General features: G+C 39.6%; 1 protein-coding gene across 3 annotated transcripts in view; it reads right to left on the minus strand.

Moving 5' to 3' along the window:
- Window positions 1-23,964, minus strand: part of LSAMP (limbic system associated membrane protein) — a 650,386-nt gene that overhangs the window by 44,684 nt on the left and 581,738 nt on the right. For all 3 annotated transcript variants that reach the window (XM_060298097.1, XM_060298096.1, XM_030857094.2), the window contains exon 4: window positions 5,158-5,292. In XM_060298097.1, coding sequence (XP_060154080.1) covers window positions 5,158-5,292 — 135 coding nt within the window. The remainder of the gene's footprint in view (window positions 1-5,157; window positions 5,293-23,964) is intronic.

Below are 23,964 nucleotides of genomic sequence, written 5' to 3' on the forward strand. Positions count from 1 at the left end.
TGACAGTGACCTAGCAAACAGAATATCATTCATTTAATCTTCCTAATGTTTGGAATAATAGTATAAAGGAAAAAATTCTTAATAAAAGATTCAATATATAGACATTTACCATGTGTCAGCACTCTACTAGGCTTTATTTATTCTTTCATCCAAACGGTAACCCTAGGAAACAAGGATTATTAACCCCATATTATGAATGAGAAGACAGATTTGCAGAGGGTTAGTAAATTGTGCAAATTCACATAGCCAGCATTTGACGGAGTCTATATTGGAACCCATGTTCTGAAGCCCATGCTCTGAATCTCCCTGTGTTTCCATTTGAGTGAGTTCCTTTAGAGAGAAATTAATTCCTAATAAGGGAAAACAACATTTAGGGGAGTATGCTGGTAGTTTAAAAGGCAAATGTTACGTATTTCTGCTATTAAAAGGTACCCAAGATGGCACAACGTGCACTGGCATAGTGGACATGAACCCATATTAGAAATCAGGAGATGTGGGCTCAATTTTTGCCTGTGCCACTTACGTTGTCACCTCTTGAAGGTGACGTGTTAACTTCTTGGAGTCCCTCACCTTTGAATGTAGGTGATAAGGCCTTGCCTACCTGTCTCACAGGTTTGATATAAAGGTCAAATGAAATCTCATATATCAGAGCACATTTAACACCTGAAGTGATTACATTTATTATTTTTTATTACTATTACTCACATGGTATCTCGGAAGGAAAGAGGGCTTTGGGATTAGACCTGGACAGAGTTTCAACTCTCCCACTCACAGGTTCTTTGATTTTGTGGCAGAGAATGCTTACATTCTCTGAGCTTTGTTTTTGTCCTCTGCACGGAGATGATTTGATTATCTCCTGGGTTAGTGTGTGATGGTGGACCGACGGGGTGGAGGCAGAGAACACAGGCAATAAGAAAGACATTGTATCCAGAGAATTTAAAAACAATAATAAACCTAACTAAAAGCTGTCTTTTAAAAAAAAAATCACCATGTACCAGCAATACTAAACCAAACATACCAAACGAAGTTAGTGATAAAGTAAATACTCCTCCTACTGGGGCAGGCTGGGCCCCATATGTCTCTTTCCTTGGTTGGCCACTGTTGGTGTGATGATTTCGGTGAATCATACAAAATTTCTAATAGAGTCTTGGTACTCTGGAGATACTCAGAAAATGATGGTTCTTGTACACATTGCAAAGTTATAGTAGCAAATCGCAGTACTCTGGATTCTTATTGAATAGTTCCTCTGATGATCCCATAATAGATTCATAAACATTAGCATGTGTCTTTATTGATATCATCAATAAAGATGTAAGAGTAAACTAAAGGTTGGCATGGAGAATGGAGAGGTGTAGTCATGAATAGTTAGAGAACGTAGCCAGTTTGGTTCCATATTGAGCCATTATTTTCCTCAAGGTGATTTTGGAATCAAAGTACTGAAAAGTCCAGTTAAGATACAGTAATATTATCTGGAGACGACAGATGTCTCCAGTCCCAACTGTGGAATCTATGGTAGGTAACCTCTGCTTCCTCTAAATAAATGGCTCTCAAATGTAAGGGCAAGCTTTAGAAATGCCAGAGTCCCATGTCCCCCAGCATATATGTTGGGTTGGTTAGCTCTGGACACCAGGGTGGAGGCACAGCTGAGTTGAAAGGGAGATGAGAAGAGGAAAACAAGTAATAAAGCGTGACAATGTGAACCTAATTGGAGAGAGAGCTGTGGGAAAGCTGAAGGCAGAAATATTAGCTGGTCAGTGGGGTTTGGGGGTAGGCTTGAGAGCTGGGGGCAGCTTTTGAGGAGAATTTCTCCAGGAATAGGAAAAGTCTCCAGTATAAGAAGAGTCCAAATAAAATTAAGTCCTCACTAACTGAACACTTACTATGCACTAGACATTATGCTTGGGATACTGGGCACTAGAATGAGACAAACCCAGAAGTAGCTACTTATAATGCACTATGAGAACTGATATTGAGGGATTACACCTAGAACCTGTAAATGAAAGGAAACTTGTCCCTAGGGCTGGAATCTGGAAGAAATTAGCAACTATCCTGTAAGATACAAGAAAACAGAAGTCCTGCCTATTGTACAAAATTTTACTAAGCTTATTTAGTTGAGGAGATTTCGGGTCAATAATTTAGCTTCTGTAAGCTCCAGGACATCCTACCACTTAGAAAATAGATTTTTCATGTCAAATGGTTATGCACAGTACTGTAGACCAACTGTGGAGAAGGATTACCCAAGAGAAATAAAAAGGAGAGACTGCAGAATCCAGCTTGCAAGCTAAACAGGAAGAACTGTTCTGTCTCTCTTGTTTACTGCTCTAGCTTCTCAGTGCCCTGGGACAAATATCTGTCAGCAAATGAGTAAATGAGTCAATGAGATGCTAGCAGGAGAAAATAACCAGCACTGGGATTTTTTTTTTTTTTTTTTTTTAGTGGTATTGTGGATCTGTTCATTATGATAATCTATTCAGCCATTAATTATCTTAGCCATCCTGATCCCCTGACCTAATTCCAAACCTTGTGTCTTGAAAAGGAAGAGGAATCAGCTTAAATAATGGGGCATTTTCATAGTAGGCAGGCTTATATGAAGTGACAAACTGGAAATTTCTCAGTTTGCATGAGTTTTGCTGGCCAGACCTGGTTCTATAATTTAATCTTGGAGACTACATCTACTTGATACAATTACATTTAAGTAGGGTGAATTGTTTGAATAGGACAACAGGTGCAATGGCTAGTTGTTTTAATATAATAGAAACAAAGCTTATGAAGCGTTGATAAAAAGGTGATTCCAAAGGGCATTGATTTAGAACATGCTTCCTGATTTGTGGCATACATCAGTTTGCAAAGTTTGGAGAAATGTTACAAGAGCAGAGTTTATCTGTTAGTCTTTCACCTATTCATTCAGTAAACATTTACTGAGCAATTTTTACAAGGTCAGGTATGTGCTAGATGCTGCTGGTTAGGACAGACTGTCTGACTAAGCTCATTAGAGTTTTCTATGTAATTTGTTATGACGTCATTTTAGAATCTTGAGTCTCTGTCCATATTCTTCTGTGGTTCACTCATCGCGAGGAAAAGCTCACATTTTTATAAAAGGCTTTTCTTGAAAATTATCAGTAGTTTCTTCTGTTCTAAGTTACACTTTGGGGACAGTCAAGAAGGAGCAATGTCAGAATAATTGTGCTAATAATAATAGGACCCAGGCGGCTGGCTTTGATCTTGGGAACCATCTGCAATGCGGACCGCTTTGACGTCTCACACAATGGAAGCATAAATATTTTCTATGTACTCCATGATTGGACTTTCAGAAATCTAATGAAGATGAAGGTCGATTAAGAGAAAATAAAATCTTAACTCCGGAAGTCAGAGAAGAGGTGGTAGATGATGGCATGGCTGTGTGTACATAAAAAAAAGCTAACTAACCTAATTATAAACTTATATAAACACCGAGGGAAATTGCCTTTCATGTGAAAAAAAGGTCCTAAAGCATTTTATAACACTGGGATCATTAACGTATCTTTGAAACACACCCAGAACTGGAAAAGAATAGTAATACTGGCATTTCAAAACTCTATTACTTAAAAAATCGCACTTCAGGATAAAAGCACTTCGGATCTCATCAAATGCATCCCCTTGTTCTTGGAAATGAGTGCCATAAATGCTACAGCAGAATCCTATCTGTTAGATTCTTCTAGGTCGGGTGTGAAGGGGATTTCGCTTTCTGTTTCAGAAGGCTGCCAGGCTGGAGCAAGACCACAGGAAATAGTGCAGTCCAGCATTGACCGGGTCACGTAAGACAAGTTTCCTCAGCTCTTTGCGCCTCAGTTTCCAAATTTTTAAAGTCAGACTAAAGATGATCTCATGAGTTTACTGTGAGGATTAAATGACAAATGTAAATCCCTTAATCAGTGCTGCACATAGTAGGTACGAAGAATCGAAAACTTCTCTTTCTCTTTCTCCTGAGAGCATGGGCTTTAGAATCAAACAGGCTGGAGTCTGCATCCCTTTTCTTACTCTTGCTTTCTGTGTCATTTTGGAAAGGCAATTATACCTCCTAGGGCTCTAGTGTTTCAAACTTTAAAATGGAGTCAATTATATCTACCTTGATAGGGACTTTATACAGTATCACTGGCACACAGTTTAACTCCATGGAAGGCTTAAAATAATGGAAAGTAACTTACAACCATCCAAAGCATATTTTCAAACATGGGTTAAGATGTATGTGCATGTGTGTCTGTGCGCCTTTGTGCATGTGTGTCTGTATGTTATATGTGCACACGTGAGTATATGTGTAGAGTGTGTATTTGTGTGTGTATTTGTGTTAAACACACAGGAAGGAAGAACTGTCAGGACATCCTTTTATCCCTGTCACTAGCCACAATGATGTGATCTGGAACTTGAATCTGAATGATGTGGACAGTCACTCCTCACCGAACAAGGTAAATGAATTCTCTTTATTCCTTGGCTGGGTGACACATCACATGGATCCGCCCCCGCCCCCCATCCTTTTGAACTACATCTAAGGATCCTTTCATCTGAGAAGTTCAAAGTTTGCCCACTTACCGATGTATCTTAGTGAAATCTTCCTTTCTAATGCCCATACTTTGGGACAAATAGATAACCAATATTAACTCATCAGGTATCCCTCGTAGCCACCGGGGACACATGGTATCTGACCACAGTGGCTTAAATTTGTTCCCAAGGCCAATTAGTTCAATAGCGGAGGATAAAATACAGTCTTGAATTATTCTCTTCTGACAAACAACACATTAAGGTGGAAATTCCAGTTAAAGCAGTTATGAGTTGTTGTTTTTTTCCAAAGTGGTATGACCTTGGTCTCCACAAAGACTAGAAGAGTGATGGCCTAAAGTGCTAGTGCGGTCTGATCATGTTTTCTTAATTCTGTAGTCTAAGTAAAAGGCAGAGCGTATTGTTAAATGCATTATAGGTTATATTTAGAGTTGGTACAGTTGATTTATCAAATTCAAGGGCCAAGTCCTGCCCTTGGATATGTCCAGTGTACAAATGTGCATCCCTGACTAGAGGAGCATCTGCTTGAAATGCAATGTTCTTTTGATATAGGCTCTTTAGAGCTCGCTGGAGGTGGAGATGGGCCCTGGGCACGTGGCACCTGCTGGCTCCTGCCATACTCACAGTTCACAGTGACCTTGACTTGTTTGACATCCGCCGAGGAGACCTCATTGGCAGCTTTGCACTCGTATTTGCCTGACTGCTCCCTGGTGATGCCGAGGATCTCCAGATATTCTTCTTCTCCTTCAAATTCTCTTCCTGTAAAACAGAGGTTTGCATGATTTTTTTTTTAAGTTTAAAATATGCAGGAGATCATCTCTTTTTTTTCTTTTGAGAAGCAGTAGAACCACATGGCTTTTCAATAATTTGACAATGTTCTTTGTCTGAGGTCAGGTTCTATAGAAGCAGACTCCAAGGCAAAAAGTCATTTGAAGATGATTAAGGAAGGAAATGTTCTCAGGAAAAACTGGTAGGGGAGTGGGAAAATGGGATCTGGCAGAGAAAGGAGCCAAGCTGGGGTGCAACACCAGGTCTCATCCCACAGATGGCAACTCAGCTCAATCCCTCAGGGAGCTCTGGGCACAGCACAGGTCCCACTTCAAAGTTGTGCTGACCAAGAATCAAGAAGCTGGAGTGTTTATACATCACGCTCCTCCGTCACTGGCTAAAGGTATAGAGCAAAGTGGGAGTCGCGGCGAGGGGCATGCAAGTTGTAGAGGGGTCAGAAGGGCAGCCATTGAAGTGCTGAATCATCGATTAGACCATGCTTCAAAGCACTCTTTCAACTAAAGTTGTTATTAGGACACGTGGCTTCCCTTCGAGAAACTGTCACTCTTCTCCCCCAGATTATGTGGAGTTCTCTTCACGAAGGTCATGTTCGAAACCCTGTCTTATAGTTATGGTTTCCTTGCTCAGTGTCAAACTACATCACCAATGAGACTTTCAGGCCTTGGACCAGATCCAAGAGATTGTGTTGCTGATGGTGCATTTTGTCACGTGGGAGGGCTAGGGAGCTAAATATGATTGGCGTAACCACTTGGGATTAGGGGTCTGGAGGCCCTTTTTAGAAAGTTGCACAAAAATGTCTCCATTTTCATAAAGAAATGTCAAGATAGGCAGGCTTGTTTAATTCCCCTGATTAAAAGACTTTATTTCTGGAGAGAGAGAGAGAGAGAGAGAGGAAATGGAGGCATGGAGGTGGAGAGTCAGGGGGAGAAAAAGGTGAAAGAGAAAGTGAAGAGGAAAGGGGACTGAGCAGGGAAGAGCTTGGCCAGAAAGGCCTATAGACATCAGCTAAATTCAACTTCCCTCACCCTCAAGTTACAAACCCCACTGCTGTGGGGTTAGGACAGAGCAGCTGGAAGGGTGCTAAATAACACAGTCCTGCCACCATGAAGAAAACTTGCTCCTGGTCATCCTACACTAAATGGTACCAATTAAAAGCTCTGTTCGCAGGCCACAAGCTGTTTTCCTTTTCTGGAAATTGCCTGATGGCCAAATCAACGTAACAGCCAGCCAGCACAGAGACAAATTCACTGCCTAAATATGTCAGCTCAGTCTGTTAACTAGGCTCCCAATAGAACCTAGGGCCTCTTTTTTTTTTTTTTTTTTTTTTTTTGCGGTACGCGGGCCTCTCACTGTTGTGGCCTCTCCCGTTGCGGAGCGCAGGCTCCGGACGCGCAGGCTCAGCGGCCATGGCTCACGGGCCCAGCCGCTCCACGGCATGTGGGATCTTCCCGGACCAGGGCACGAACCCGTGTCCCCTGCATCGGCAGGTGGACGCCCAACCACTGCGCCACCAGGGAAGCCCCTGAGTCGCAGAATTTTAAAATGCATTCAGGTCCTCTTGCTCCTCTCCCTTGGCTCCCATGTATCTGTCCACATCAGGGCACCTGTTTGCCATTCTTTCAGTTCTCTCTGACTAGCTGTTCTCAACCCAGGGGTCCTGTCACCATCTCCCTATACTCTCTCAAGAGAAGACTTTTAGGCCAGAATCTGACATTCAACCTGTTGGTAAATTCTCTGGTGGCATAAAGCCGTATGGCTAACGTGGGCCCTTCTCTTGTTCCTATCTATTATTTTCTGCCCTTATTTAAATGTTTACCTGAAATGCAAATTTCAATATTTTGGTATTTTAAACATCTCAACCTGTTTCCACAAGCTTGCTCACGTCGCCGAGTGTTATATTTGTTCTGGGATCTAGTGTTTAGTTTAAATCTCCCTTTGCTTACTGTGCTTTTGTGTCTCCTGGCAATATTCAGCTACCAGGCTAAATAATTTCTCATCCTCCTAAGTGTATGCACGTTTCAAACGCTTCACATAATTAACATATCGCCTCTTAGCCACTGTTTACTCAAGTTCTACATATTAGTTCTTTTAATATTTCTTCATAAGTCAGAAAGAAGGGCCTCGAGCTAGTGGCAAGAGGAAAGTGTTCTCTTCTGTGTTTCCTGATGTAGAGGCAAATCAGCCAGGAATAACGCCAATTAAAGTATGCCAGGTGCCACCTTCTGAGTACAGTGCCTTCAGAGGACCGTGCTTTGGTGAAACCTGTAGAGTTCACATCCAAGATGTCGATTTATTTAGATTTCCAAAGTTAACGAGGCATCTGGAAGCAAGCAGCCATTTGAAATTAAATACCTTTCCTTTGTGTCTCTCTCTCTCTTTCTCCCATTCTCTCCTTCTTCCTCCTCTCTCTCTCTCCCATTGCCGCCTCCTTCCCCCAACCACACGCATACATACAAACAGCTATTTATTTACATATAACCATTCACTCTAACTTTTAGGAAACAACATGTCAATTCACTAACACCCAAATATTTGCTCACTAAACACAGCAGGCTTATTCTTGAAAATTCTCCAGGGTATGACATCCAACACCCTATTTGGAATTAAAAAAAAAAAAAAAGACTGCTACCCTAATAATCATTATGATATCTGTCTTTCTTTTCCTTTATCTGAGATCCAGGAAATGCAATTTAGAAAACTTGTTAAATTTGAGTGTTTTATGACTTTAAAGTCGAATCCCAAGGATTCTTATATATTAGGAAATAGATGAAGCATTTTTTCTCCACTATTCTGAGAAGAGTCTTATAATGTCTTTGTAGATCATCCTTTTACAGAAGGGAGCATGGGTTTTAAACAGGGTTGACATTTCCTTTACTCACCTAAATTTGAATATTTTATAAGTGACTGCAAACACATTGGCTATAAATACAAACACATATACAGATGAATGAAAAGCAAAGAAGTGGCACTTGTCTTGTAGGCTATATATGTATGTACGTGTGTGTTTGTGAGTCTGCGGTCGGAAAGACGGGTGAAGAGGGTGAGAAAAAGCCAGCTATGAACTTCTACCTCTAAAAATAAAAGAAAAAAGGATCGCAAATCAATGATGCCATTTGAAGTTTCCTATGCTAACTTCAAATACTGTAACAAGTTTCTGTTCTTACAGTACATTTCATGTTTTCGTTCTTTTTTTTTTTTTTAGCCTAAGGACATACTCACCTGTTCCCGTTTTTGCTTTCCCTACTTTTTTTGCACATCACGTTCTGTACAGACATGCTAAAAAAAGGGAGAGAGAAAGAAACACAAGAAATCTAGAAAAAATACTTGCGATGAGGTACTTTTTATATTTCCAGCCATGTCTCTCTCTAGATCCTTTGAAGTTTTTGTTTCTCGGTGTCATATCCCACCTGAGAGACCCTTTAGCGTTTGACAACTTTTCTGTCCAAAAGTGGAAACCGCTTCTCATCCCCACCTCTCATCACCCATCAAGGGAGGGGTGAAGAGTGGTAAATGATCCATGATTGAAAGAAGGAAGGGGTAGGCAGTGGACACAGTTGTCAGAGCAGCAATCACAGGAGAATAAGGAGACACAGGGGAGAGCAATGTATTGAAGAGAATGAGGGGGAAAAGACTGAGAGAAGTGATACAATGAGGATGATTATAATAGAGAATTCTCTAGAGACAGAGGCATTTGACTATTAAGATATTTGAGCCTACATGGAAGGGAGGGGGTTGGTTACTCTGCTGTAGAAATGTTCCCTATTTGAATAGTAAGACACAACAGCGTGTGGATTATGCAAATTGGCCCCATGCCTTCTGTAGCCCCAAAGGGTGTAGTTAGTACCCAGAAATCAGAGGCAAGCACAATGCCAGAAAGGATTCACAACTGGCTTTGGCTCTATGAATGAATATGGGCCAAATGAAGAACGTCCTGGCATCCAGGAAGATCCAATTCATTATGGTTTGTGTTTTTGCTTTCACATGCAAAAAGTCAGCTAGCTGGGGCTTCCCTGGTGGTGCAATGGTTGAGAGTCCGCCTGCTGATGCAGGGGACACGGGTTCGTGCCCCGGTCCGGGAAGATCCCACATGCCGTGGAGCAGCTGGGTCTGTGAGCCGTGGCCACTGAGCCTGCGCGTCCGGAGCCTGTGCTCCGCAACGGGAGAGGCCACAACAGTGAGAGGCCCGCGTACCTCAAGAAAAAAAAAAAGTCAGCTAGCTGACATAGTTTGAGCTCGGCATCCAACCGGAAGCTGCCATCCACACATCCTTTTCAGTCCTGGGCCATGGCATTTTGTTACTGTACTCATACTTAACCATTATCCCCTACTTGGTGTCAGTTTTCAGAAACTGTTCTGCCCTTGTAGATGCTAGGTTTGGAATCAAGATCCCCTATGTTTAGTCTCTGAAGGGGAACTCTATCGATGACAGCTAACCTTCCACTGTAGGGACCACATCTGGTTTTGCTCATCATTGTACCCCTAGTGCACAGCATGATGCTGGATGCTGGAGTGCTCAAGAAATTTTGCAGAGGAAGGGTGGAAGGAGCTACCACTTAATAAACACACACTAGGTACTTTGCTAAATGACTCAGACATTATCTTATTTAATTCACAATACCAGTAAGAGGAGGAATCCAGGTTTAGAGAGGACCTTTAAGGAACTTGCCTGAGTTTATAATGATATTAAGGAAGAGCACAGGTTTAAACCAGGTCTGTTGACTTTTGGAGCCCATTTTCCCAACTTGGCATGACTATTTTTATTATTAGAGATTCTAGTTAGCTGAATTCTTAGCTCTCAGAATCTGCTCTATTTCTGTCTTCTGAATATACATGTGAGGTTGAGAATGGGACACTTGGGGAATTTCCAAATCAGTGTAGCTCAGTTATACATAAAGAAAGTAAAAAAGGTAGCCTTCAGCTTTTATAAGATTTGTCTACTTAACTTCCTCATCAAGAGAAATAAATAAAGCAATACATGAGAAAAAAGCTGGTATTTAAAAGTTTAGACTCACTCACTTTTTTATAGAGGTCCCTCCAAAAACAATATAAAATGATGGTTGCACATGAATGCCAACAAACAGCAAAGAAGCTACAGGAACGGTGTAGAATGCACTTATATTAGGAAAGACTTACTGGGAGGACTGAAATTTCAGGAAGTTGAAAAACACAAGTGGAGAGAATCAGAGCCAGCAAATTGTAAAAGGGTGTGGCAATCTGGTTATCCTGCCTGAAATAGACTTCTCCATGCAGGAGAAATGAGCAGCGTGATATGACAGCAGGACATAGGCTAGTGTGTGAGGGGTGGTGTGAAGATTCTGGATTTGCTATGTTCAGTATCTCTGCATCCCAGTGAAGACACAGTGGAGCCTTCTGGCTCTCATAAGGTATTGAGTAAAATGACATTTAAAAAAATAATTTGGGACTTCCCTGGCGGTGCAGTGGTTAAGAATCCGATTGCTAATGTGGGGGACCTGGGTTCGATCCCTGGTCCAGGAATATCCCACATGCCGTGGAGCAACTAAGCCCATGCGCCACAACTACTGAGCCTGTGCTGTAGAGCCCACGTGCCGCAACTACTGAGCCGGCTTGCTGAAACTACTGAAGCCCACGTGCCTAGAGCCTGTGCTCTGCAACAAGAGAAGCCACTGCAATGAGAAGCCCGCACACCATAACAAAGAGTAGACACCGCTCACCACAACTAGAGAAAGCCTGTGCACAGCGATGAAGACCCAATGCAGCCAAAAAATAAATTAAATAAATAAATAAATAAAATTTAAAAAAAATTTGTTTTAAGCTTTCTTCCTTCCATCTTTCCTTACTTCCTTTCTTGAGAAAACAGGGTGTGTAAGCATGGAATTCCATGGAAATTTTATTTGTTTAAAGTCCTTTGTATATCAACACCACTAACTCTTTGTGCGAGTTTCTTGGCACTGAGTCCCAACATGTATTGTAATAAGCTGCCCTGTGAACTGCTGTGAAAATGGAGATGGCTCTTCAAGGTTGTCAAATAGTCATCATCAACCCTGACTAACTGGCAGTGGCTACCTGGAGCATGACATTGAGAAGGATGCTGAGGTAGAGTCTAGGCTCAGTGGGAAAGAGTGGCAATGTCTATGAGGGCAGGAGAAGGGAATGTGTGCACATCCTTGGACCCTCACTTACCCTGGGGTCTCTTGTAGTCCACTTGAGTTTTTTTGGGTATAAAGAAATGTATCCTAAATACAGCATGTATGTTGAAAGCTAGTGACTTCCTGGGTTTGAATGCAGTTTGTACCATTCGGAAAATCAGGATAGAGTGCTTATTTTGGAGTGAAGATAATGAGTTTCATTCTTGACATGGTTGGTATCAGGTTGAAATATCCCGGGGAGTGCATTTCATAGGCACTCAAAAATATGGAGCTGCCAAAAGACTAGGGCTAAATGTAGATTAAACATGGAATATATACATTGGTAGTAATTCAAGCCACCATAGTAGGGACTACAGAACATTTGTATCATGTAGCATCATGTCATAAAGCAAGGAATCACTGTCTTCTTTTTTTTTTTTTTGCGGTACGCGGGCGTCTCACTGTTGTGGCCTCTCCTGTTGCGGAGCACAGGCTCTGGACGTGCAGGCTCAGCGGCCATGGCTCACGGGCCCAGCCGCTCCGCGGCATGTGGGATCTTCCCGGACCAGGGCACGAACCCGTGTCTCCTGCATCGGCAGGTGGACTCTCAACCACTGCGCCACCAGGGAAGCCCTCACTGTCTTCTTTTTTATTATTCTGGGATGAGGGGAAAAAGAGGCAAAGAGGTAAAACTCGACAAAAAACCCCCAAAATACCTAGTAGACTCCTTTGGAATAAAATAGATATAAAAATTCCTGCAGGTGTTGATTGTTTTCTAGACTATTTCCCAAGAAGGGGGTGAGGCAGAGATTAGAGTTGCTGGTCAGAGGCAGCAACAAACAAGATCTTCCACCATTGTCATCAGAACTGTAGGGGTCTTCCACGACCTATCATTAGCGATTCTGCCATGGCTGAGGATTAAATATCAAGAGAGATGAGAGCAGCAGTTGCTGCTTTCAAGAGTCACATAAATCAATTGGCATTTTGTAAGTGAATGTGTTAAACTCAGCAGGGCAATTGCACTGTGCAAGGATTGCTGGGCATAATTTTGTGGTTGCCGAGAAGCCTTTGAAAGGTAATTAAAAGAAAGCAGGTGATGACCCCATCTGGCCCTCTGTCCTTTCATCCCAGGCCTGATGTTGCAGTGACCTTAGTGGGGCTCCCCCCCAAATCTCAGCCTCACTTCTTCAGCTAGCCTCACTGCTGAAAGAACCTTTCGATCCAGTTTAGAGACCTGTTCTTGCTTAGAGTCAGTAAACAAGTAATGGAGAGAAAAATAGGGGATAGGGATTGGGGTAGGCCAGAAAAGAAAATGGCTTAACAGACTTACAGACACAGAGAACAGACCTGTGGTTGCCAAGGGGGAGGGAGAGGAGGGGAGCGATAGACTGGGAGTTTGGCATTAGAAGATACAAACTGTTATATGTAGAATGGATAAACAACAAGGTCCTACTGTAGAGCACAGGAAACTATATTCAATATTCTGTGATAAACCATAGTGGAAAAGAATGTAAAAAAAAAATATATATATATATATATACACACATATATATATATAACTGAATCACTTTGCTGAAGAGCAGAAACTAACATAACATTGTAAATCAAGTATATTTCAATTAAGAAAATAATTAAAAAATAAAAACCCAGTGAATAAGATGAAAATGGAAAAAAAAAAAGAAAAAAGAAAGAGATAAAATAGTTTAAGCAGGTAAGGAACCTGGCAATTTGTTTCTTGCTTTTCGACCAAAGTGTATGAATTAGGAATTACCCCATCAACGTTCAGTTTGGGGACCAGCACCCGTCAATCCTGGCTGGGGTTTTTCAGCCTCTCTGTGAAGCAGATGGATTGCAGTGGGAGTGAGGGTCCTGGCTACAACGTTGTGGGTACACTGGAGAGGTGGAGTGGGAGAGACCTGGAGGCACCTTGCGCCTGCTCTGGAAAGCATTCGCCCTCCCAGGCTGGGCCCAGGCGCTCCTGGAAGGCTACGTTACCAGGCCAGTGGGCCAACGCTTAATAAGAAAACAGCAGCGATTTGTCTCCACTGCTATTTACGTTTCAAGCGCATGACAGGCTGTCAGTGCAAGTGAGAGTCGCTAAATTTACTGCATTTCAGATTACTGCCACAGCCTCTGACTTGACAAGTCACTTCATTTAAAAAGCACTGCGTAAGGATGTTTCCTCCACTTCTTTTTAAATAAAAACAAGGGGAGAGAAAAAGGCCACCACAGTGGTTTAAATGATTGAAATGAAGAAAGCCCACAAGACTGCCTTAGCCTGATGGGTGGGCGCTACTTTCACACACTGAACTCTAATTAAAGTGGCAAGTGAGGGAAAGGGATGACCCCCGAAATTCTTGGTTTGACTGATTTGTGGACTGGGTGATATTTTTATGTGGTGGGGAGGTGGGTCATAAAATGAGTTTTCATATGTTGGATTTGAATGCTTAAAGGACATGCAAGTGGAGAGTTCTTCTAAACAACTGGATATAGATGAAGAATAAAACTACTTATTTTTTAACACTTCATTTCTTTACCTGTTCATTTATTTTCTGAGATCTTTATAAACGGAAGAAGATAACTATAGACAAAAAGTAGGAATTAACATCAAGGGAGTAAAGGGGATAGAGATGGGGCAACTCAATGCTGAATAAGAATAACAATTCAAAATATTCATTTTTGGTATAATAAGACCTAAATACTTAAAAATACATATGCAAGTGGATTATGATCTGAAGAGTAGAGCATGGCTTCCAAGTACATTTATATGCAGTCATTTGACAAGTACCTATTGCTACCATGTGCCAGCCAGTAATTTAAACAGGAAGTACAAGAAACAGAGGAAGTAGATGAAAGATATTATTCCTAACTCTTATGGAACTCACATTCTCATCAGGGATAGATACATTTAAACAGCTCTGGAAAGAGTTGACTTTATTGCACATGAGTGGAAAATGGATTAAAGGCTTCAGGAATTATATTCATATATACTTGGACTAGTTCTAGTAATACTATTAATCATATTTTCTCAATTATTTTATTTTATTTTATTTTTCAATGATTTTAAATGCTACTCCTAATTACAACTTGGTTTGTTTCTTGATTCTGTTCTGTTTTTGGATTCCTTTTGACTATTTCTAGGCCAATCTCTTACCATGCTAATTACCATAGCTTTTAATACATTTTAATGAAAGAGATGAATAGTCATTTATCAGTATTTTCCTGATTGGTTTCACCTATCATTTTCAACATGAACTTTAGACTCATCTTTTAAATCAAACAAAAACTAAATATTTGGTCTTTTATTGGGTTTACATTAGATTTATAGGTTAAATCTATACCTTTACAATCTTGATTCTTTCTATGCAAGAATAAGATACCACATTTAAGTCTTCTTTATCCATCAATTTCTTCCTAAGTCTTAGGAATTTTGCATTAGGCTTATTCTCATATATTTTATATTTTCTTATTTCTAGCGAATAGGGTTCTTTTGTCATTATCTAACTGGTATTAGTCACATTTAGAAAAAAACATAGTTTTGTATGTCAATACTGTCATTAACTACTTATTGAATTATCTTTTCTCTTATTGTTGCTAGAATCGTGTTGGAAACAACAGACTATTCCAATTTTGAAAAAAAAATATTATTCACCAAAACAAATTCAGGTAAGTCAAGTGATTCAAAATTAAAAGTTAAACTATAAGAGTATTAAAAGAAAAGGCTAGAGTTTGATAAAAGTTTGAAAAAAGTTTGAAGAAGGGAACACCTTTCTAAGCAAGTCATAAAACACAGAAGCCATGAAGAAAAAAAGATTTATTAGTTTGATTACCTATAAAAAGTAAAAAATTTTCCACAGTACAAAACCTTCATCAACAAAGTTAATACATAAATAATAAGATGAAAAATGTATTTAAAATATATATCACATAAAAGGGCCAAACTCCTTAAAAAGTTGAAATTTCAAAGTCAGCAGGCTGAACTATTTTGGGAGACAGTTTGACAATATCTACTAAAGCTGAGGATGTGCGTATGATCCAGCAATTCCACTACTATGTGCAGAGATATTCGTAGCAGCACTGGAAGCACCCACACTGTGTAGAGGGTAAATAGATTGTGGCATATTCATATAGCAGAATACCAGATAGCAAAGAAAATTCGACAGTTCTATGTGGCAACATGGGCAATCTCCCAAATATAATATGGTGTGAAATAAATAAAACAATCAATACAGTATAAATCCTCTCCTATGAAAGTTACAGACAAGCAAAACTAACCTATTTTTTTCCCCCATGAATGCTGTATAATTGTAAAATTACAAACCAAAGCAAGGAGAAGATGATCACAAAATATTTCACATTATTATATCTAGTATTTATTACGTGCTTACTATGTGTCATGCTTTTCATAGAAACGCATTCACTTAAGAAAATTTCATTCATGTAATATAATGCTATCTAGTCATATAAAAGATATATTTGTTATAAAATACTATGTATAGTACATCTGCTTTGTGTTAAGTTAGATACATACATAAATGCATATATTCATATATATGCTTTCTCTATTGAAGTATAGTTGCTTTACAATATTGTGTTAGTTTATACTGTAAGCAAAGTGAATCAGCTATACGTACACATATATCCCCTCCTTTTTGGATTTCTTTCTCATTTAGGTCACCACAGAACATTAAGTAGAGTTCCCTGGGCTATACAGTAGGTTCTCATTAGTTATCTATTTTATACATAGTATCAATAGTGTATGTATGTCATTCCCAATCTCCCAATTCATCCCACCCCTCCCGTTCTCCCTTGGTATCCATACATTTGTTCTCTAAGTCTGTGTCTCTATTTCTGCTTTGTAAGTAAGATTGTCTATACCAAATTTTTCAGATTCCATATACATGCGTTAATATATGATATTTGTTTTTTTCTTTCTGACTTACTTCACTCTGCATGACAGTCTCTAGGTCCATCCATGTCTCTACAAATGAGTCAATTTCGTTCCTTTTTATGGCTGAGTAATATTCCATTGTATATCTGTACCACATCTTCTTTATCCATTCCTCTGTTGATGGACACTGAGGTTGCTTTCATGTCCTGGCTATTGTAAATAGTGCTGCCATGAACATTGAGGTGCATGTGTCTTTTCGAATTATGGTTTTCTCTGGGTATGTGCCCAGTAGTGGAATTGCTGGGTCATATGGTAGTTCTATTTTTAGTTTTTTAAGGAACCTCCATACTGTCCTCCATAGTGGCTGTATCAATTTACATTCCCACGAAGAATGTATGAGGGTTCCCTTTTCTCCACACCCTCTCCAGCATTTATTGTTTGTAAATTTTTTGATAATGGCCATTCTGACTGGTGTGAGGTGACACCTCATTGTAGTTTTGATTTGCATTTCTCTAATAATTAGTGATGTTGAGCATCTTTTCATGTGTTTCTTGGCCATCTGTATGTCTTCTTTGGAGAAATGTCTATTTAGGTCTTCCACCCATTTTTTGATTGGGTTGTTTGTTTTTTTGATATTGAGCTGCATGAGCTGTTTGTATATTTTTACCATTGTAACAAAAAGAATAAAATACCTAGGAATAAACCTACCTAAGGAGGCAAAAATTCCTGTACGCAGAAAACTATAGGATACTGATGAAAGAAATCAAAGATGACACAGATGGAGAGATATACAATGCTCTTGGATTAGAAGAATCAATGTTGTGAAAATGACTATACTACCCAAAGCAATCTACAGATTCAGTGTAATCTCTATCAAATTACCAATGGCATTTTTCACAGAAATAGAACAAAAAATTTTACTATTTGTATGGAAACACAAAAGACCTCGAATAGAAAAAGCAATATTGAGAAACAAAAATGGAGCTGGAGGAATCAGGCTCCCTGACTTCAGACTATACTACAAAGCTATAGTAATCAAGACCGTATGGTACTGGCACAAAAACAAACATATAGATCAATGGAACAGGATAGAAAGCCCAGAGATAAACCCATGAACCTGTGGTCACCTAATCTATGATAAAGGAGGCCAGAATGTACAATGGAGCAAAGATACACTCTTCAACAAGTGGTGCTGGGAAAACTGGACAGCTACATGTAAAAGAATGAAATTAGAACACTCCCTAACACCATACACAAAAATAAACTCAAAATGGATTAAAGACCTAGATGTAAGGCCAGACACTATGAAACTCTTAGAGGAAAACATGGGAAGAACACTCTTTGACATAAATCACAGCAAGATCTTTTTTGACCCACCTCTTAGAGTAATGAGAATAAAAACAAAAATAAACAAATGGCACCTAATTAAACTTAAAAGCTTTTGCACAGCAAAGGAAACCATAAACAAGACAAAAAGGCCACCCTCAGAATGAGAAAAAATATTTGCAAATGAAGCAACTGACAAAGGATTAATCTCCATATATATGCTTTTTAACACATTTGCTTACATATACACAATGTCTACCCAATATTAGTAACAGTCTGACTTCTGGATTATGGAATTAGGAGAGCCAGAAGTGTGTGGTCGGAATTTCTCTTCATTTTATGCCCTGCTATACTGCTTGAATTTTTGACATAGATCATATGTTACTTTTATATTAAAAGTTTCTTAAAAATGGAATTGGATTTAATAATTTCAGTACAGGGGAAAGACATACCCACCCTTGTGGCTGTATCCTCAGGGCAGGTTTCTCATAATGAAAAAGAAAATCTCTGAGATTTTTCTATTTCTGGCATAATGAAAGAAGAATTAATAGGAAAATAAGATACCAATACCAAATGCCAGGAGGAATGGTAGAAAGGAAGTTGATACCACATAAAATCAGAGCAATTCTCTAATTAGCTTGGCAATAAGGAGTTTTAATGACTGTACGTGGGTACTGTCTGTTTCACTCTACCTCCTGCACTGTGTCTATTAAAGAATTGTGACCTGCAAGCCCACTCCGCCCCGAAGCAGTGAGACTCGAGCCTGGCCAATTGTTAGAAGTTCTCTGCCCACTATTGAGAGGGGTCTGGACTTCCATGCTGACCCTGAAGGTGGAAGGCACCTGTATGCACAGTCAGATACCTTTTCTTTTCCTGTTCTCCACCTTATGTACCAGTTTGCTTGACTGCTCTTTGGTCCTTGTTGCTGGCACTCAGATTGCACTCCAGTCCCCAGCTGGAGCTAAAGTAGGGCTAGACTATGAACTTGACCCATAATCTAGTTGTCAATAACTCCATTCTTCTGAGGCTGGAGGCTTCTAAATCCTCTCTTTCTATCACTGATTAATAGCCTACTAGCCTTGATGCAGCACCACTACCCAGAAATCTCTGTGCCCTGCTATCATCACAGCCATCGGATCTGCATATTCTGAGAACAATCCCAACCTGATTTTCCATAATGATATGAACTATGAGTCTTCCAGAAGAGGTGAGGAAGTCTCAGGTATCAGGTAGAAAGAACCCATCCTTTGTTCTAGTGTGTTTCTTCTTTTATATTCCTTTAGCCCAAGCAAAACTCAGCTTATCTTTTTTTCTCCCTGGGAACTTCTAAATTCACTACTGGCTTAGGCCTCCCAGGGCCTAACAGGTAAGAACCACAAAATTACTTCCTTAAAAGTATACAATTTATAGGATCTATATAGAGACCTTTTATGGATGGAGAGAGCAAGTACTAATACCTGTCATATAAAAAATATTAGGCTCAGTAATTTTTTCCACAGTATATAGCACAGAACTTTGTATCTCAACCAAGCACATAAATGTACTCAATCATTTATTTATATCAGACAATTTCCCAGCCCTGTGCTGAAGCCATTTCGTCTCACTCTAGGAAGCTGATCAGTCTGCTTAAAAGGTTTTCCTCCCTCACTTCCCATTCTTACAAGGATCTCACTGCAACCACACAAGATAACTGTATATACAGAAATTCAGTTGCTAAGGGATTTCAATCTCAAAACTGTCAAATGCTTGTTGAAAACACTTGATAATTACAAGACATATTGTTAGGAACTGAATGTGTCCTCCCAAAATTCATAGGTTGAAATCCTACCCTCAGTGTGATGGTATTAGGATGTGGGGCCGTTAGAAGATGCTTAGATCATGAGGGTGGTGTTCTCATGAATGGGAGTAGTGCCCTTATAAAAGAGACCCCAGAGAGCTCTCTCACCCCTTCTGCTCTGTGGGGACACAGGAAGAAGACTGCTATCTATGAACCAAGAAATGGGTTCTCAACAGATACTGAATCTGCTGTCATCTTGATCTTGGACTTCTCAGATGGCAGAACTATAAGAAATAAATATTTGTTGTTTAAACCACCCAGTCTTTGATACTTTGTTATAGCAGCCTGAACTGACTGAGATAGCCTCTCTACTCAGTATGCTACTATCCATTTATTTAAGAGGCTCTGGAGTCTATCCAAGGATCACATATTTAGAAAGCAGGTGACTTGGACCATAATTATTACCTAGAAATGGCTTCACTGAAGGGAGACCATAGACTTTTTTTATAAAGACTATTAAAAATTACCTCTTCGAACACATTTTCTGTGTATTTCATAAACTTCAGTCAAATATGCTGTCAAATACATTACTCAATACCCTTTCCAAATGGCCTCGTGCATCAGATATTTGCAGAAGATCATGTCTGCTCGACAAATTTTTAAACTCTTGCTGCTATTTTTAAAATTAAAAAAATAGCTATGTGAATCAATGTTTTATCCCTTTTGTTTTCACTTTAGAAAAATTGTGCAAATATTGTGCCCAGGTGTAGTGATCAGCTTATCTCAGTTCCTGCCAGCATCTATTCCAGTGTGTCTCAAAGTGTGATCCATAGACCACCTATGTAAGAACCATCCTGGGAGCTTATTATACAGGCAGATCACTGGGCCCTTACACAGACTTAATGAGTCAGAACCGCTTGGGATGAGGCCCAGGAATCCATGTGTGCGTAAAGCTCCCGAGGTGATGCTTGGGCACACCTACATTTGGTACCCACGCAGCTGATCTTAGTAGTCTGACATTCAGAGGCACATCCCTTTCTTCTCTCAAGGGACTTCAATTAACTGCAGCTGACAGGTTTAACCTTCACCTGGGATTTGGGATCAATCCAGTTTTTACGTCAGGGGAGATCGAAGGGGAAAAGCTGAATTATCAAGAGAAGAATCAATGTTTTGCATTGAACTTGACACTCAAGTCCCATCACTGAGCTAACAATTCCTCTTATTGTTAGTACCACTTTGTGACACTCGGGCTCCTTACATACATTAGTTCATCTGTCTACATAGGCATATTTTTTAATTTTTATTTACAAATGAAGCTACTTAAGTTTAGCAAAGTTAACAAACTTGCTCAACATCACACAGAGAGTAAATGGCAGAGCCAAGATGTCTGTGTGACCCTAGTGTTTTTAATCATTAGATCATATTTTAAAAGTCTCAGCTCTCTTCCTAGGACTAATTTCCATCTTGCGTAGAAGTACTAGATACTAGGTTCCTGATAAAAGCCAATGCTGACTACTTGCTGGCCTGCCTGGAACTCTAAAAGCCTAGGTCCCAGCCCAATTGTCTGCTGTCCTTTACTTTCCTCTCTCTCTCCTGCAGTTCATTGTGTTTTGCCTGGCATGATCGCTAGATTTTCATATTGTAAAAATCACAAAGAAGAGGTCATTTACATGCAAAGTTGGACAAGGAAATGCAAACTGCCTTTCCTACCTCCATTATGCATGAATTTTATTATAAAAGCACTTTTGATCAGTGGATAAGCTATCCATGAACTTGAAGAATGACAGATGGATGGCTGCTGGCCTTATCAAGGATTAGAAGATCTTCTAAGAGTAAAATTAATTTGTAAACAGATGAGAGACTTAATTTCTTTGGATCATGTTACATAGGATTCTGAGTTATCCTACCCCGTAATCTCGTAGTCTTGCTGTAGAGTTACATTGAAATTACATGTGGCCAGCATGAGGTGTAAGCAGATAAGGTGATGCAAAGCAGGGGCTGCCTGTGTGGTGAGATTTGACAGGCTGCCAGGCAGGATAAATTGTCTCAAAGATATCAAACATTAAAGCTTAATTATTTTCCCATTAAGACTCCTTTTACAATGTAAATATCAATGCACGTGGTTATACCTTTTATCAGCTAATGTCTTAATTCTCAATGAACATCTAAGGGACTTGTCAGCCTGCAGGCAATCAGGATAGGTAGCTGTGGGAAGAGGTTCTGAAGAACTGGAAGGATTGGACTGGAAGAAAAGGGCACTGCTAGGGAAAGAGGAGTCACAGTTCAATACCACACTGAATACGCTCTGGCTTAGTGCGTCTAAATGTTGGCGGTAACACTGAGACAGAAAATCATTCTCACCAATATCTAAGCCTTGGTGTGAAATTAGCTGCAGATAGGGATTAAAAGGTCATGGCTTATGATATCTATAAATAAGTCAATCTTGGAATAGGTATAAAACACGCTAACAGTCTTTGGGTTCACTTGAGGTCATGTTAGGTGGTCTTTTAAACTTGCTGATCCATATCTTGATGAGAGCAATAATGTCCAAGTTTTCAGAAGATAATTGGGTAAATTCTAAGCAGGAGGTCTTGGAATGTCTTCAAAAAAATCACTAGGCTCTCACATCTCTTCAGCCTCCCCTTCCTTGCATATTATTCTAAAATACTGTTGGTTTCCAGAACGCTAAACCCGATTATATTGATATCTCAACATAACATGTACTGATGAAACTTTAGGTTCCTGGTCTAGAAGACCTTGCTATTTCAAGGTGAAAAAAGTTAAGCACCTCAAATCACCACCTTTGGACAGATGGTTTCATCTGAAGGCAAACTTAGTAGTGGCTCTCAGGCAACACTGTCCGACCTGCTGTGTTCAGGGGCAGAGGAGACCACAGGGAAGATGTGAAGGCAGGAAAGCATGGGGAGGAAGTCATGTAGCAAACAAGAAGGCAATAGAGTGTGGCACATGGAGATCATAGGCAGAAATCCATCAAATCAGACCATGTGGAAGAAAAAGAGCAGGAAGAAAATATCAGAATTACAACAGCCTAGAGTAGACTCACAGATACCTACAAAAATCAGTCTGTTGGCAGTCAGGGCAGACAGGTTCGTTTTGGTTGGTTGAACCTAAGCCTATTCACAAAAAGACTTCCTTCGGATGTGACATAAAATCACCATGCTGAGAAGCGGTTACCTATCTTTCTATACTTCTGAGAGTAAGTGAATAGATGAGCATATGACTGCAAATGTGGCTGGGTATCGGAAAGATTAAGGGTCACAAAAGTTTGGAGTGGTCATTCCTGACAACATAGCAATAAACTTTAGTCTTCTTTAAAAGACTGGAGGCTAAAACCTTTTATTTTATTTTAGTTTAGTTTTTTTAACCAATATCCCTGGTCTTGATATAGTTCCAGGTGGTCTAAGGGCAGGTTATCAAATCACTCTCTGCACATCAGGGATAATGAAAAAGTTTTGTCCCTATGTTCAACACTTATCTAATGAAATGTCTACCTAGAGGACTGTTAAACGCTGTCACAGATGAGAGCTATCAGCCATTGGCCTGGGAAAAGGGGGTGCTGGCTACATATGAACTGCATGTTCTAATTATACCTTGGTTAGAGCATGGCAAGATTAGATTCTTGCTAATCAAAAGAACACAATTCCAAAACTGTCAGATGTCTGACGTCCCCCTTCCACAATCCAATCACCGGTCACTGAGCAATCTACCCCTCTTTCCATAAAGGAGTCAGAGTTGGAATATCTTAAAGCATCTTAAGAATGAAAGGTATTTGGAAGAAAAGGAGAGAGAGAGAGAGAGAGTGTGTGTGTGTGTGTGTGTGTGTGTGTAAAACATATATATTCAGGGACAAATGGTGAAAGGTAAGTGACAGAATTTGGGTTAGCAGGAACGTGGAATTATTCCCTAACCTGGAAAAAATATATTTTCCATTAAGAAGTTGAAAATATAAAACTTGAGGCAAACATATTCAAAATGAAGTTTAGCTGAAGGAAAGTTTAAAAGTAATTTCAATAAATTTAATTGTATAGATTTAATTTCCTTTCTGGATAAGACACAAGTAACTTTTCCAAATTACAATCCAGGATGTAAGTTCTCAAAAGTTTTCAGGTAGCAGAGCACTGGATAATCATAGTACTCTTTTTCTAATAATATAATCCAAATATAAGAAGCTAAATATTTGATTATGTGATTTTGTATTTATCCTACACCTATATTGGATTGTTAGATCTTAATTCAGAAAAAAATGGTGTAGACATCAAAAAATTTGAGAATTTTTTATGGGACAACCTTCAATCAATAAAATTATATTTTATTCAGTAATATTTTCCTTCTACGAATCAGTAAAAGAATGCCAATATTCTATTTTAGCAGCAGAACCACTAAGTTCAGTTTCTGGAATATCAGTGTTCTTTAGCACATAGTTTCAAAACCATTGAAGAGCTTCCAAAGGACTAATAAGTGAAAAGCCAAATACAATCAGGCAATTGACATCCTTAGGTTCTTCATAAAGCTGAACTCTA

This window comes from Globicephala melas, chromosome 4 (assembly GCF_963455315.2).
Source record: "Globicephala melas chromosome 4, mGloMel1.2, whole genome shotgun sequence".
Taxonomy (NCBI): domain Eukaryota; kingdom Metazoa; phylum Chordata; class Mammalia; order Artiodactyla; family Delphinidae; genus Globicephala; species Globicephala melas.